This window comes from Phaethon aethereus (genome assembly GCF_964289735.1).
Source record: "Phaethon aethereus genome assembly, chromosome: 6".
NCBI classification, from domain to species: domain Eukaryota; kingdom Metazoa; phylum Chordata; class Aves; order Phaethontiformes; family Phaethontidae; genus Phaethon; species Phaethon aethereus.
The window spans coordinates 10,775,206-10,791,739 of NC_138580.1; the positions used below are offsets into that span (position 1 = coordinate 10,775,206).

At 47.9% G+C, this 16,534-nt stretch overlaps 1 protein-coding gene across 1 annotated transcript; it reads left to right on the forward strand.

Moving 5' to 3' along the window:
* Nucleotides 1–5,301: 5,301 nt before the first annotated feature.
* Nucleotides 5,302–16,327, forward strand: MARCO (macrophage receptor with collagenous structure; the record flags this gene model as incomplete). Its single annotated transcript, XM_082001167.1, has 15 exons — nt 5,302–5,482; nt 7,466–7,567; nt 7,950–8,180; nt 8,603–8,638; nt 9,900–9,944; nt 10,311–10,418; nt 11,633–11,744; nt 11,864–11,904; nt 12,465–12,563; nt 12,664–12,717; nt 13,761–13,796; nt 13,945–14,052; nt 15,315–15,356; nt 15,700–15,876; nt 16,197–16,327. The coding sequence occupies 15 exons, from the start codon at nt 5,302–5,304 to the stop codon at nt 16,325–16,327; spliced, it is 1,503 nt and encodes a 500-aa protein (XP_081857293.1).
* Between the last annotated feature and the right edge of the window lie 207 nt (nt 16,328–16,534).

The window sequence follows — 16,534 nt, forward strand, 5'->3', positions numbered from 1 at the left end:
GGGAATCGAGGTTTTTTTGCAGAGCTGTGCCGAGCAGACGGGAGCAGCGCGGTCGTGTCAGCACCCAGAGAAGCTGCACAGGAGGACAGCAAAGGGACGTGGGAAAAGAGAGCAGATGATGAAGGAAGGAAATCCGAGGGAAAAAGCCACAACTTCGGGTCTCTGAAACACCCGGTGTCACCATAGCAATTACAGGAGACGATTTGAACAGAAGGGCGAGTTGCTGCTCTCTAGGGACAGCAGAAAACCGAGAGGCAGGGGAGTCTGAAGCATTTTCAGAGGTTGAGTTTTAATGCCTAGTGCTGCACACATGTTTTACAGGACAGTTGCTTTGAGTTAATTCTGTACGGACTGCTGTCAGTGATGGTTTCAAGTCTGTGTATATAGCTGCTCACACACATGTTTGCTCTCCGCATTCATTGAATAAGGGGCACGGGGCGGTTACAGGTTAATGGATTTTCAAGCTGAATTGTTTGCCAGTAGCATTCAGGACATGGAAATTTGGGTCAGAAACCTTATCAGAAACAAACCATCCCCTGGCGTTCTTCAGTGGAAGCCCAAGTGTTAGCTCCTTAATTTGTTTACCCCGAGATAAATCCAGAATAACGCATTGATGTGCAGGAAATTAATTGGGATGTGCCCCAGTGCAAGGACAATACTCAATAATATACCTCTTCAGGAACGTCCTTCTGAATGATCTGCTGACTGCCTGCCTAGCTTAATCTCTAAAACTATAATGACCCTGAACCTCACATAGTCCCAGAGATTTTCCTGAAAAAAGAGGAAATGAGGGCGGGTTGAGGACCTTGCTGCCTGGCTGGGTTGGTTGTGGGGCTCACACCTGGGCAGAGGGGACCACAGCAGCACTCGTAGCATCATTTGATGCAGCTGCTTAGCACAATCTCAAATGACCCTGGGATTTTCTTCCCAATTTCGTCCCCACTTTCTTTCCAAGGTATGAAAGGTATGAAAGAAACTGGGTACCCCAAGGTATGAAAGAAACTGGGGACGTGGCTACACTGTGAGCTGTGCTTAGAGAAGTCTTTTTGGCCTTGTTGAAAGTGTGGGATGAACCAAAGGGTCCCAGCAAGGAGAAACATTAGGGAGCAGCTGATCTCTCCCTACAGCACCAAGCTGCTACGTGCAGAGCGAGCCCTGGGAGATGCCTCCCTTCAGCTCTAATTGTGCTGTTTACAGCAGACCATTAACAGATCTAACCCATTCTCTGTGTGGCTGTTCTTTGCATATCTCCTTATCCTTCCTGTTTCTAAGCTGGTTTTGGATACATCCAGTCTCTGGGATCAGCTCTTACCTGAATAAGGGACAACTGTCTTCCAGGTGAGGAGCAAGACACTGTGTAGGGATCTTGAAAACAGAGTTGCGGGTCAGGAGCTGCCTTGCAGAACATATTTTTTGGCTTTGAGGGTGGCCTGCTTAGCCAACCCTGACTATTTCACCATGCTGCAGAGGCTGCCCTGGTATTAATTCACCTCAAAGAACAGGTTGAAGTCATTAAAATATTTTGCAGGTGGTTCCTTGAATTCATGGTGCAGCTGGATCCAGCCTAGAAGGGGGGGGGGGGGAGAAGAGGCAAGTTCTGATGAAACACAAATTAACATAACTCATAGAAGGGAAAGAAAATCTGGTTTCAATCTCTACAACAAAGCCAAGCAACACATCAAGTTAGAAAGGAGAAATGTCAGCCAGGCAGCACGGGATTTTATTGCTTTAGCACAAGTGCTTCTCCATGGTCCCAGGAGTGTCCAGGTGCTACCACAGCAGCTGGACCCCCTGGGACAGCTGTGGGCATGCAGGGACATGGGGGCCTTCACAACAAGGTCCCTGCTCCCATGTGGGTCCAGGCTGAAGCTTAGTCTTAATGCCCTGGTACAAATGACAGTTGTGTAGCTCTTGCATGTTGGCCTCAGTCTCTCTTCAGCATGGAAGTTCTCCAGGTACTGCAGCATTTCTTGCCCTTAGGGCTGCATTAACTTTTTTCCAGGGCTGAGCTGGGCAGTCAGTGGGACGCTCACATGGGAGACCCCAGACCTGGCACCTCCATGAGCTGCCGGTGGGCAGATCACTCACAGCCTGTTTTGGCATTTCCCTGAATTCAGCAGTGCCTCACGATGTCCATGGGCATCAAAGTCCTCGGTCTGTCCTCAGGGACAATAAGGCATTTTACTATAAACACCATCACACTGGAAAGCTGTACTAGGATGGAGGTAAAGTTCTCCACGGCAGCCCGTATGGTGTTGTGCTTTGGATTTGTGGCTAAATCAGTGTGGATTACACACCGATGTTTTGGCTGTTGGTGAGCAGTGCTTGCTGGCAAGCTGTGAGTAGGCTGGGGGTGGGCAAGAGGCTGCGAGGGGACACAGCCGAGGCAGCTGACCCAAACAGACCACGAGCATATTCCACACCATATGACGTCAAGCTAAGCAATAGACGTTCAGGGAAAGAAGGAGGAAGGGGAGATGTTTGTGGTTAGGGCATTTGTTAGCCCAACCACCCACTACGCGTGCTGAGGCCCTGTTTCCCAGGAAGCGGCTGCCCATCTGCCTGCCAATGGGAAGTAGAGAATTAATTCCTCTTTCTGCATTGCTTACAAGTGCAGCTTTTGCTTTCCCTACTAAGTTGTCATCGTATCGACCCATGAGTCTTCTCACCTTCCTTCTATTTTCTCCCCATCCTTTGGGAGAGGGGATTGAGTGAGCAGCTGGGTGGGTGTTTGGCTGATGACCAGGGTCAATCCACCACAAGAGCTGACCATTATGTCAAAATTCACTGAAGTTGTTCATTTCAAAAAGAGAAGACGACTGAAAAGTCATGTAAAATAGGGAAAAAAACCCAATCTAGTTTACAAACAAACCTACCACTGCCCAAGCACCTGTACAGCTCTGGTCACTGATGCTTTGTGGTGTGCATCCATCAGCTGTGTCCCAGGTCACACCACTGTTGCTTGTTTCTGTGGGAAAGCAGTATGTTCTGTGGGCAGGGTTACTTCTTGGTGTTTTGAAGCCCATCTGCAGAAACATGAGTGCAGGTGTTGGGGTAAGGGGTGGACTGTCACCTCTTCTGGCTGCCACTCTCACTTCAGTCTAGAGGCGATGGCGAAATGGTTGCTGCCCTGGCTTACCTGGCATGGAGCCTGTTTGTGCAGTCACCTCTTCTCTTCCCCATCCTTGAAGGGACACCAAAGCCCCCAGAATTATGCTCATTTATGCCTGAGATAGTCTGCAATCAAATGGATGAACCTGGAAAAATTACCATAAGGCAAATGGAGAAACACCTCTGAGCTAGGATATCTTCTCATTTGGGGAAAAAAAAAACAACTTAAAAAATCACAAATTCAGTTCTTTCAGGATAAATGTTTGTCCTGAAGGGAACAACATCTGTCCAAGCTCCCTGGCAGTATCACTGCTGGGAAGGGCTGTGTTTAGCCAATGCCAGACTGGAGTTTGTCATTACGTGTCTTCACTCTGCCATGAGCTTTTGGTGGTGGCAAATGCCTGCAGCTGACAACAGCGGTGAAAGAAGATGAGAAAGGTAGTGGGGATGGCCTGGGACCAGACACTTCCCTTTTGTTCCCTCAGCAGTTACCCACAGGCCCGTGACTTTGAGGCGGCTGCGGTCCGTTTGTAAAACTTGGTTCAGACGGAGTGCACCCACCAGTGCAATGGGAGCATGAGAAGGACCTTCTGCCCAGAACGAGCCACCGACATCAGAGCATGGGAAGAGAAGGGCCAGGATGAGCCAGAGGACTTCAGGTTCTTCCCTGAGATGTTGGCAGAGCATTTCAGGGAAGGCAGGAAGAGCAGCAGGAGGGAGAGGGGCCAGGGCTTCATGGCAGAGAGCCTGGAGGGCGAGGCTGATGGCCCAGCAGACATGCCCCATAATGTGCTGGAAACTGCTATTCTATTAATAATCCCATTGTTCCAGCAAACCTTCAACCTAGGGAGACTGCACTGAATCAGCAGTTTCTTTTCTTTTTTTCTTTCTTGGTTTAGTAACCCTGATTGCACAACCAGAGTCAATCTATTGCTGCAGTCAGTGATGGGGCAGCCAGCAAGGGGAGGCAGCAGGAAGCAGGGTGGGGGCAGCGGCAGCAAGTGCACGCAAAGGCTGAGCGAGCGTCTCGGTGCCTGATCTCCGACGCCCGTGGCACGGCCGAGATCCCCGGTGCCACGTGCACGGGGAAATCTGCCGCCCGTTTGCAGAGTCTGACATCCAGATGGAAACACACTACGACGCTCCCAGGCAGCCGGATGCTCACCTGGCCGGTGGGAATGTTGCAGCACGCAGAGCTACTCGGGACTACGTCAACTAGAAGTAAGGGGAGAATTAAGTCTGGTCTTCTGGATAGGCAACTGCAGCTGGTGGGCAAAGTTGGGTGGGATCCTGCCTTTGTTATTGATCTTCCCAAAATACCCAAGTGGAGAGTTGGACTTTTAGCCCTGAAGCAGTGCAGATCAGGACCGTCAAAATCAAGGGTCTCTACCCCTGCTTTTGCACCCATGTCACCTCGGCCATTGAGAATGGCATGACCACGAGAGGTGGGAAAACATAACCCTGAACTCCTTTCTCAGGGAAGGAAGACACAAAGATCTCACTGCACCTTTTGCCTTTTAGAAGGGCTTTTGAAAACTACAGCTGCCAGCTTCTTTTTAATACCTTTCAAGTAAAACGGATTTGCCTAGAAGTGTTGTTAAAAGCCTCTCTGCTGTAAATCTGCTCTCTGCCTGCACCTGAATCACAACCAGCCCTATAAACATCCACTTGGCAACACAAGCGCAGTCATGCCCAGCTCATTACCTGGCCCAGCAAGAGTAGATGGTTTCAGGCTTGTGCAGAGTGGTCAGCTGAGCCACCCAAACCATTAGAAATGGGCTGGATACGAGCCCTTACCCCAGTGGGGAGGCGATGCCATGAAGGGAGAGGATGCAGAGGTAGTTACTATGGCTCAGCTGGTCGGTGGTAACCTCTTGAGCCATCCTAATTCAAAGGGGGTATCTGAGACCTTCACAATGAAGCAAATTATCCCAATTCCCACACAGTGTGTGGCAGAATATGTGATAACAGAGGACTCCTCTTCCTCCCTGCTGGTGCCTCCCTCACAGCTGCACAAGCACGTTTGAAAGGAGAACGCAGAGTAGATTTAAAAATCCCCACATATTTTTGGTTTAAGCCTTTAAGAGATCTATAATCAAGTGCAGAACAATGAGCTTCATTCTGCACAGGGCCATCGGGGTGTGGATTTCCATCTCACGTCTACCTGAAGCTTACACCGCACTTTCTTCCATGGCCACGCAAAGCCGCGAGGACCCAGCAGCCCCACAGATGAGCACAGACCTGCAGCCCAGGAGAAGACCATCTGATGGGGACTGCCCTGCACCTCGAAGAGGGCAGCACGTGGCGGTGGCAGAATGGGTGCCGAGGGTTCTTCCTGGTGCCTACCGACGGCTCTCACGCACAGGTTTGGGTGAGTCGCTTCACTTTGCAAAATCCAAATCAACCCCAGCAGAAATGGAGATGCCAAAATGCCAAATGCCACAGTGAGGTCTGCAGGGGTGGGTTTTACAGAACGTGAGCAAAGAAGTGGTGAGGTGATAGGAGTTGTGTTCATGGGAAAATGGGTCAGGGAGAAAGCAGAGGCTGGAGAGAGTCTCAGCAAAGAGGTTGCAAGTGTCTCTTCTTCATTACATCCCAAACCCAACTGGGCTCCAGCATCCCCCACCTCACCATCATTCACTTGTCTCTACAACTGCTCCTGATCCTTTCCTTCCCTGCACTGCAATCATGCACCATCACTAAGCTGTCATCTTGGTGCAAGTTAACGTGTGTTTCACTGCCATGCAGTGCTCCATCTCCCCTCCCAGGGGATGGATGTCTGAGCTAATGTTGAACCTGGGATCTTCTTGGCTATGTGAGGAGGTTTACTTGTGTTGGGAGCAAAATGGCCACCTCATGCCCAACCCCGCTAAATTGCAGAGATGTTGAATAACTCAGGGTTGAACCTCTTGCACGACCCTGTACAAAGCTCTGTGGACACCGTGTCCCCAAATGAGCACACAAGAGCAGCCGAACATCTTAGCTGTGGGATATTTTGAGGAACTGTTCAAATTACCACATCAGAGTTCTCACAAGTCTATAAAAACTGAGCAGATAGATAGGAAAAGCATATCGGAGAGCATATCAAATCAGGAGGAAGATAGGAATTCCCTTCAGTTCTTTATTGTCCATAATCTGACAAGGCTTTAGGTTAGCCACAAGAAATTTGTCATGAAAATTGAAGACAGATACGGGGAAGATGGAAATTCAAGTGATATGAACACTTACAGTATTTCAGACAAGATTGGGTTTGCCTCCGCTGCTACTACAACCTTTCAGATAAGTGGTAAGGTTTTCTTTTATTAAATGGACTTATATGGATTTTATCTGGTCTATGAAGAAAGCAGCACGTAAAAATGAAATATTGTATTTATACTGCATATTAAATGTTTTTTACAGTGATTTTGCTACTAAATTAATTGACTGTTTAAAAAAAGAAGTATGTGAAAGTGTCCTTTCTAGCCCAAAGCTGATGCTGAGCATCAGAAAAATATCAGGTTTTTTCCTGTTTTAGAAAATGCCTAAATTGAGTAAAACTTTCATGTATTCATAGTTAAGGTACTGAAATCACCAGATCCAATAAAAAAATGTAAGTTTATGAATTTTTCACTGAATATAAATACTTCATTGCTGACTAAACTCTTACATTGTAAAACTAATTAAATCATTGTACTCTTTTAAAGCTAAGACTTTAAACTCCTGATTACATTACTTTGAAAAAAACTCAATTAAGGGTAACTCACTGAATTTCTGAAGTAGTTATTAATGTTTCTGAAACGCTTTTTTCTCCCTAAAGGCCAAAATTTGACAAAGCAGTTCATTTCTTTTACACTTGCTGGTGACAATTTGTTTTAAATGTTACGACTTTTTTTCATTTGTTCTGCAGTTCAGTTTATTATTGATTTTTCATTTGTTTCGATGCATGCATGCCTCACTGTTGGAACCGCCTGTGTGCAGTGCTCTGGATGGAGAGGGCATGTGCTTTGAGCAACCCTCTTTGAATGGCAGCCTGGGACACCTGAAAGCGATGGAAACAGGGAGTTTACTGATGCAGAGAGGGGAGAACTACCATATGCATACTGTTATAGGCTGGATTAAGTCTTGATGGAAGTGAGCGGGTTAAACTGGCTAAGGAAAAGACGTCCAAGAGAATGGCAGTGCAAAGCCCGGGTCAGAGGAAGGCAGCCTGCCTTGCCTGCAGGACCCGGCACTCTCGCAGAGGGACCTTGCTGCTCCCCGTCGCGGGAAAGCACTGCTAATTTATTGTGGCCAAGCCTGAAATGGCTGGAAAGGACCAGAATTTGAAGCTGGAGAGATGTGAGAGGGTGTCTACCCTACTTCTGTTGGTTTTTAGAGCCTCGAAGCCAAAGCAAGCCATCCACATGTTGTGCTCGGGCAGCCCTTGGTGTCTACCTGCTGCTGCTGACGGCCGGCCAGGCGCTGCTGGCGTACAAAGGTAATGCTGCAACCTGACGGCGGGCTTGGCGTCAAAAGACAGCTTTGCTGGGCGCTCTCGGGGGTGCGGGCCAGCGGGGATGAGCACACAGGTAGGAAACCTCTGAGGGAGCACAGACGCTCCTCTGCACACCACAAGTCAAAGCAGAAAACCACCCTCCCCTCCACCCCTTATATGTTTTTTGCATTTGCAAAAGCACTTCTGGCTGCACTCCTGGCTGCAGCAAGGACCAGCACATGAAAGCCACCTCCCCGGGTCAAATGGTGGTGGTGTTTAACCCCAGGTGTCCTCCATGGGTGGCGAGGAGCTGCTCTACTGAACAGGCATTTCCCAGCCAGATTGGGCAGGGAATATCCACTGCATGGGCCTTTTGTTTCCTCAGTGTTTAAGATGCAGAGAGAGATCTTGAAATGTCAAGAACAAAGTACCTCCTATACAGAAGGGATTTGGGAAAGCTCCTTCACCAACAAACTGCTTTTGGAGAGAAACTCTACAGAGAAGCACATGGGACGTGAAGAAAACTGGAGGAGAAGAGTAGAAGAGGAAATCACCATAATTAAAAGCAGCAATGCAAACCTTATGACGATGATGAACAACATCACCCAGCTTGCAGGTATGGCTCCATTTCTCCATGATGGTTGTACAGTGGGGAGAACTGGTTCTTCTGCACCACTGGCAAAGTGGGGCCAAAAACCTAGTTCAGATGAACAAATAACTAGGGCAAGATTTGGTCTTCCTGTCATTTAGTGATGCCCCAGTGCCCAGGTTAGACACTGGCTCCAGATGCCCTGGCTGGGGAGCTGGACACATCTGGAGAAGCTGGGGCACAGCCCCATGCAGCCCTCTCCGATCCCTCAGAAGCTGCACACACGGCTTGGGGCTGCTCTCCCCGCCCATAACTTGCAGACTTGGGCTCTGGGTGCCCTCCAAAAAGGTGCTGTCTTCATCCCAGACCTCAAGCCTATCAACCCCATACTGCTATGTCCCTCACTGAGTGATGATTACTGAAAAATATCCATTAAATATTTATTTCAGGGCCTCCTGGACGCAAAGGAGATCCTGGTCCACCAGGTATGTTGGTAAAAGAGCCGTAAGCAACTTTTCCACTTTTCCTCTTTCTCACTTTTTTTCCCCTAAGAGACCTGAAGTGAGGATTTGGGATTTCAGTCTCTAGACCCAAATCCTACCCAATGTGCATACAGACATCCAGTGCCCTGGTCATGAGGAGACCTGCTGCACCATTTGACCGATCCTCCAGGAGCTTCGACTTGCCCTAGTGCTCCTGTAGAGGTCAGTGACCACCATGGAGGAGCATTTTGGCTCTGCCTCCCCACTGCTACCCCACCAGAAAAGCTCAGGGATGATGGAGGAACTGTACCTGGTTGTTATATGCAATAAGCATCCCAAATCCCCATGTGAGACAAGAGAGGACCAGTGAATGGTCTTATGTGCATCCCACAACCAGCAGACAGCTGGGCTTTCTGCCCCAGACGTAGCAAGTCCTGCTGCCCAACTCACTCCAGGACAACTCAAGAAGACCTCCCCAGTCCCTGCTCTCTAGGGCCCCAGCAGAACAGTGCATGTAACAAACAGTGACAGATTCGGGACCTTGCCCACCCTTGTCCCTGGGGAAACGACCGCCCAGACTCAGGAATGAGCTGGGTGCAAATGCTCCCCTCCACAGCTATGCACAAGCTGCTGCCCTGTGTATCTGGGTGTTTTGGGTAGAACTACACCCGCTGCAGGAGATAAATGTCTCCGACTGTGAGGATGCAGCAAGTCCTGATCTAATGTTGGCTCCGCTTCAAGCAAAGGTTGGACTAGGCGATGTCCAGAGAAACCAGAGTTTCTGTGATCCTATAATGATGATCTAAGATGCACCCCTTGTTAGGTTAGGTCTGTATCTCATCCATCCCTAGTTCTTGGCTACACTGATGAGCTTTTCTGAAGAAAAAAACTAATACATTTTTAAAAAAGCATGTTTTCATATCTTCCTGGCTGTACTCACAACATTGAAACAGCACCTCCCGCCAAGCACCGTTACTATACAACAGAGCCCAATAGTTCAGTGCATTTTTAGGAAAGATCTCCCCAAAGGTCCCCACAAGCTGGGCTTGGCTGGAGGACAGCTGGCCCCTGCCCAGCCATGCACTCAGCCAAGCTCCATAGACTTTGCTTCAGCGGTTGTGCTGGTCCCTGCCAGCTGAAGATAGGCCTCAGTGGTGACTGAAGACGCAGCCACAAAGGATGATTAAAAAATTCATCTCTTCTTCTCAGCCATTACTGGGGATAGATGACATGTGTCAGCTGATATATGTATTTTACATCTCAGGGCTACAGGGACCACCGGGGACAAAGGGAGACCGAGGAGTCCAAGGTAAGGCTTTTGTGACACCTGAATTATCTCTGTGAATGAACATAAAGTGGCTTTATGGATGATTTTATGGGCAATCTTGTCCTCAGTCAAGGTGTAAGTCAGTAGGAATGTCATTGGAGTTGAAGGAAGTAAGCCTATGTAAAGCTAATGTTAACAAAAGTAAAACTTAGGTGGAAAAATTCTTATTTTAAAAGTCAACATGCACCAGTCATAGTGGTCCAATTCCTCACTGCCCTCAGTACCATTCTCAAGTACACAGAGAGCAGAGTTTGCCTCATGCCTGGAGCTGAGCTGCATGGCCTGCTGCTGATGTTCAGTGGACGCGACACCCGATGAAGAGTCAGAAAAGTGGTGTTGTCCTTGCAGGCTTACATGGACTGCAGGGAGCAAAGGGGAGCAAAGGAGATCCTGGTCCTGCTGGCCCAAGTGGTGAACCAGGAGTGAGAGGAGAAAAAGGAGAGATGGGGCTTGCAGGTAAGACTTCTTCACTATCTCAACATTTTTAAGATTCTCCCATGTATTCCTCTTTAAGCTCATTCTACTTAAAACACCAGAATAAGTCTTCATCGGTCAGATATTTCATAAAAATCCAGCTTGCCAGTCAATGGGGGAACTGATCTGAAGGGATTTAATTTTATGTCATGCTCCAGTGAAGCTCCCAGAGGAGGGCTGGGGGAAGAGGACATACAAAATGTTGACTCTGCATCATGGAAGTCTCTTTATAGAGCGACCTTTGTCTAATGAAAGCCACAGGTATTCAATTATCAGCCTATCCCAGTTTAAAGCAGTGATGTTTGCAGTAGGATTTTCATGGCATAAAATAATACAATAGAATTTATACGCACAAGCATGTGGATGTTAGTCTTCACTTTAGCAAAATCTATTTCTGAAAACTTTAAGACCTGACTTTCATACACCTTAAGTAGAAGAGTTATCCACCATGTTTCTCCCATGTAACGTGCATTAGGGGGCATCTCCTGGATAGCTGTTATTCAGTGGTCTTTCGAGGGCTGCACCCAGAGAGGAAAGGGTACAAGAGCAGGACAGCAAAAGGAAGCAGATGTGTGTGGTGCAGACCAGGGAGGACAGTTGGACAGGTTGATTAGAGCTTCCTCAGATCTTCCATCAGAGGAATACCGAAAGGAGAGGACTTTGGGATAATTCTGGAGCCAAAATATGAAGAAGATGTCATTCTTTAAATGAGGCACTTTCAAGTAACTCAGCTCTTTTGGAGCATGCTGATCACCTCTTCAGAAAAGAGAAGGCTAAAGGTTGATGTGGCAATTCCCTGGAAGCACAGGAGTGGGATATGTTGTCCTCCGTCTCCGCTGTGGCTAGGAGAAGGGAAGGGTTCAGGCTGCAATAAGGGATATTTAATTAGAGGAGAAAACCTTCTAGTGGTAGGGATAATTTGGGGAATAGATTGAGGAGGTGTCATGGCACCAGTGCAAGTCTTTAAGAGCAGGTCAGACAAACATTTGGCCAGACAGTCTGGTAGAGTCAGAGGTGGTTCAGAAAGACTTGTGAGGTGCCATCCAGCCCTGTCCTTCTACAGCTTTACGGGAATGCTATAATGGTAATTGTGGGTGTGAGGCCAAGCCCTGCCACAGAGGTGTTCCACTGGCTGCGGAGACAACAAATTTGTTTGTTTTGTTTCATTCACACACATGTGCTGTGCTGTTTGGTAGGTGTCCAAGGACTGAAAGGCGAAATGGGCAAGAAGGGAGACCCCGGGCCCCATGGACCCATGGGTCCTCAGGGACAGCAGGGAGTCCCAGGACTGCCCGGTTTCAATGGTAAGTGCAGAGGACACAGTGCAGTCCACCATCAGCACATGCATGGCGTGATGGAGGGCTGCCCTAGCTGAAGTGTTTGGTTAAGCCTCGTTAGCACTGATGCTAGGATGTTTTTACAGGTAGCATGGGGGAGCCTGGACATCCTGGGCAGAAAGGAGAGGCAGGTGAGTAGTACAGAAGGTGCAGTTTCTTTTAGAGATATGAGACCGATCTCTTTTAGATGGTGCTTCATGACAAGAAAACTGCAGCCAGGCTAGATCCCAGCAAGGGTAAGAGAAGATGATGATTAGATAAAGAAACCAAGTCAATGTTATGCAAACCCATCCCACAGCCTTGGCTGTCTCATCTGGACCCCACTCTCTGTGCAGGAGAATGAGAGGGAAAGAAATGTCCTGTACCATGGAGGGTCATGTCCTTCCTGGCAGATGTGCACACACAAGGGCAGAAATTGGCTGCTCCTTTAGGATAGCACTTGTGCCTCTCAAGGCTGACAGTCTGCAAGGACCTGGATCCATACAGCCTTTCACTCCAGGCCATCACTCACTGCACCGCTGAGATTAGCCCTGCCAAGGGAGGACTGCAATTTAGAGAGACCCAGCATTTGTTTTGTCTTCATAGGGTCAACTCAATCTGCACAGTGCAGGGGCTGATGATTGAGCCGGGTTTTTTTCTCCTTCATATGTTGTTTTGCATTTCACATGTGCTGTTTTTGCTCAACCTCAAGGCTTGGCCGGACAACGTGGACCCATGGGAATGCCTGGCCTCGAAGGCAAACCTGGTCAGAAAGGGGAGAAGGGGGACCACGGGTCCAGCGGTAGTCCAGGTACAATACTACTCAAACATACAGGTTTTAGTGACTGACCTCCTATTCTGGCCTTGCTTTTGTGATAGCTTCAACCTTACTGATTTGTTCTTAATTTTAGGAATACCAGGCATTGCAGGACTCAAAGGTGAAAAGGGAGACAGAGGAGTAACAGGTAAAGGAGAATAAAACAGGTCTGGGGTCAACAACACACATCATGCACACACTGGAAAGGGATCTCCAACAGCAAGGAGGAGATTTGTTGAGTCCTGCTTTTGGAGCCCAAACACATCCCAGTCTTCCAGACTGCCGGGAGCGGGGCAGGTAGCTACTCACTGGATGGGTTGTTTCAACCATCTGTAACATGAATGAGGAGGTGATGTTGTCTGCATTTTTGTATAAATAGAAAATGCACAAAACAAAACAGCACTTTAAGATGAACCAAACAACAACCTCCCTACCCTGGAGCTAAAGACAAATTTTACTGGCTGTAAATATGATGGGGAAGGGTATTCACTAGCAAGCATCTGTCCTGGCCTCCTCTGCAGCATTGCAGGAAGAGGTATCTTCAGGGGCCAACTTGAAGCACATAGCCTAGACCTTTTCTTTAACCTTCCATCTGAAGAAGCCCGTCTCTCTGTTCCAGACACCCAAACGATAGCGTGATGTTCTGCAGTACAAGCCTGTTCTGATGTATTTCTCCTGAATCAACCTTTTTAATCCTGAATTTATATAGTGCACACAACCTCTCCTCTCCATCAGGAGGTGACAAAGGCCAAAGTGCTGCACCCTTCTGCATTCATTGATACCTGGATAGTAGGGATAGGAGTCACCTGGCCCAACATCATGTGCTTATATATGTCTGATACACCTAAATGTACGTGTCTAGGCTCCCTATACAGTCAGTGAAGACCCACCTGGAGGGAGGGTCTCTATCCCATCAGTGGAGTTTAGGATATGAGATAAATGATCAGAAGTTGGTCTACTTCAGGAAAAGATGATTCTCCACTGCCTGTATTTTCTTTATTGATGAGGTCTGCACTGAATATAATGGGAAATCAGACACCCACTTCAGAAATAGATGCCTATGGTGTAGACAGATAAACTACACAAGTTGAAATCTATCAAAAATACTAGTTTGCATAAGCTTTTAAAAATGTATAAATATCTGTCTTGTAAATTTTTGTTTGTTTTTTTTGACGATCTCGGGTCCTCCAGGGCAAAAGGGAACAAAGGGAGACCAGGGCCTGCCAGGTAAGCCCTTGTTCAACAGCGTGACTTACTCTGATGATGCAAAGCACTTTAAGTGACACGTTCCACTTCTCTGCGTCAATGGGGAATGCTTGTCACACTTTTTCCTTGGGAAGGGACAAAGGCAGAGACTTTCTTGCTTTTCATTCAGGCATTCCAGGCCTAACTGGTCAAAAAGGAAGCAAGGGTGATTATGGCAGTAGTGGTCCAAAAGGAGAACCGGGAGTAAAAGGCGCCAAGGGAGACCATGGATCCTCTGGTAAGGCTGTTTGCCATGGGGTCTGTGGAGCTAATGGTGCATCTGAGCTTGGGATTTGAGTTTTGGGACTGGCTCAAGCTGCTCTGGGGGATGTTTACAGAGCTTATTTGGAGGAACTCAACAGACAGATCAGTCTTCCCAGAAGATGGATGTGCAGAGTGTCACATTTACACCTTAGGAGATGTGCTAAAAGGCACACAAGTAAACAGATGAATTAGACTTTCTCAAATCCCAGAAAACTGAAATAATCCACATTCCTCTTTGATTTGCACAGAGACATCTTGCAACATACCATGCCACTGGGACAAATCCCACGTAAATGTGGCAGTCAGGAACACAGAATCAGAAACACCAGGGCTATTTAACTACGTCTTTCTAATTGTAGGACACAAAAATAGCCAGTTCAAAAGGGCCAACAGTACAGATACTCCCCATCCTTACCTCCTTCCTTCCAGTCACAGAATGCTTCCAAAAACCCTAAGACCTGTAGTAAAAAAAACCCTCAAAACAGTAGTTACAAAAGGCCATGGGACGCAACCAGTGTTCCATGTCCTTTTTGTTTTAATTGCTCACACAGAACAGTATGAGAGTCCTCAGAAATAAAATAAACTAGAGCCCATGTGGGGCTCCTCCATGCACTCCTCTTCTGGAACCTTGCCTCTGGAGGAGGGGAGACGTGTAACCGGGGTGACCCCAGGTTAGGGACTACCCTCTCAGTGGGTGTCATACCCTGGTGCCCAGAAGGAGACAGCAATGTGTGCTTTGTGGAAGTAGCTTTTGGGGGAAGAGCTCTCTGGGTTTTTTCAAACACCCCTGCTCTCAAGACCAGGATGCTACACAGAAATGTGGAGGACTGTTGGGAGTGTTCTGTTGTCCCGTGGCAGCACCTGGAGAGCAAACCCCATGATGTAGATCTTCCTGCAAGTACTCTGGGAGATACCATGCTGCTCTGGAGAGCCCAAAGGCTGTCAGAGATGTCATTTTACAGGTAGTACTAGGAATAAGATACATTTACCACAAGTGAGTGAATGGGATTTTGCAAGGGGCCCTTTTCTCGAGTCACATATTAGGAAGACTTTGCTATATGTTACCCTACTTTTCTTGCCACATTTCTTTTACATATCTTTAGTCACTTCATGGGGTCCATTCCATAAGGACATGGAGCCCTCATATCTCTGACTCACCCAATTATTCAGAAAAAGTTAATAACTGCATTTTCTTCCAAACAGCTGTCAAATATTTGTTTTTTAAATTTGGCACAGGTTCCCCAGGAACAAAAGGGAGCAAAGGTGAAAAGGGAGAAGGTACTGGACTTTCATTTCTTCTTCTCTCACTTGCCTTCTGGCATCAAAGCTATCTGAGATCAGGACTAATGTGTCCCCTATGCACACTGGTCAAGCCGCAGCACAGCTACCAGAACCGAGGGGTCTGTGCGCTACGCTGCAGCCTGGTGTCTCCAGACCCAGGAGAGGACCCTGATTTGTTCAGATTTGACCTACCAGTAACTTCTGGTCCCACTTTGGCTACAGCTGTGGGGATGGGAGCATTCATCCAGTTTGGGTGGTCACTGCTTCCATCTTTCAATGTGTTTTTTTCCTCGTGCCCGTATGACCAGTAGAGTTATTTTCTTCTCCTCTGAACTGTCAGGAAACTTCAATAATTTTGTACGAATCGCGGAAGGGGGCAGGAGAGGCCGCGTGGAAATCTTTCATCAAGGGTCCTGGGGAACAATATGTGATGATGGCTGGAGCGTCCAAGATGCCACTGTGGTCTGCCGAATGCTGGGATACAACCGTGCGGTCTCAGCCTTCACAGCAACAGCAGGTGAGTCCACAACAGTCTTCCACCTCCCCAGGCCTGGCACGGGAGGTTATGCACACCCAGAAAGCACCATAGCAAGGTCCACTACACAAGCAGCAGGAGAGCAAAGAGGCTCCCCAAGAGGGCAGCTCATTCCCCTCAGGATGAGGGAGCTGCATGTCAAGTGCTGCTTGAACTGTGCCCAAAGGCTTGATTTCCAGCAAGCCAACCACGCAACCCAATACCCACCTGCTATCCACAGGGGTCTCTTTAGAAAAAAATGCATATTCCTCTTTCTTTTGTCCAACAGTTTTTTGTTTGTTTGTTTAATTCATCTTCCAAAGGCACTGGACAAATTTGGCTTGATGACGTGAATTGCAGGGGGAATGAACGTTCAATTTTCGACTGTCCAAAGCCCGACTGGGGTGTGAACAACTGCTCCCACAACGAGGACGCTGGGTTGGAGTGCATTTGATGGGACACAGAGGCTACCCTGGGAGCCGCTGCCCTCCCCTCCCTCGATGGGGCTCTTGTTCATAATGCAAACCCAAATTTGTCAGGCTGTGCTTATAGTCTCCTTACCAGGTCATAAAAATATTGACAGAGAAAGTTGAATTTTCCATAAATCAACAATGGTTGCAAGACCCACAGGTAACCTGAACTGTCCCAGCTGTCAGGAAAC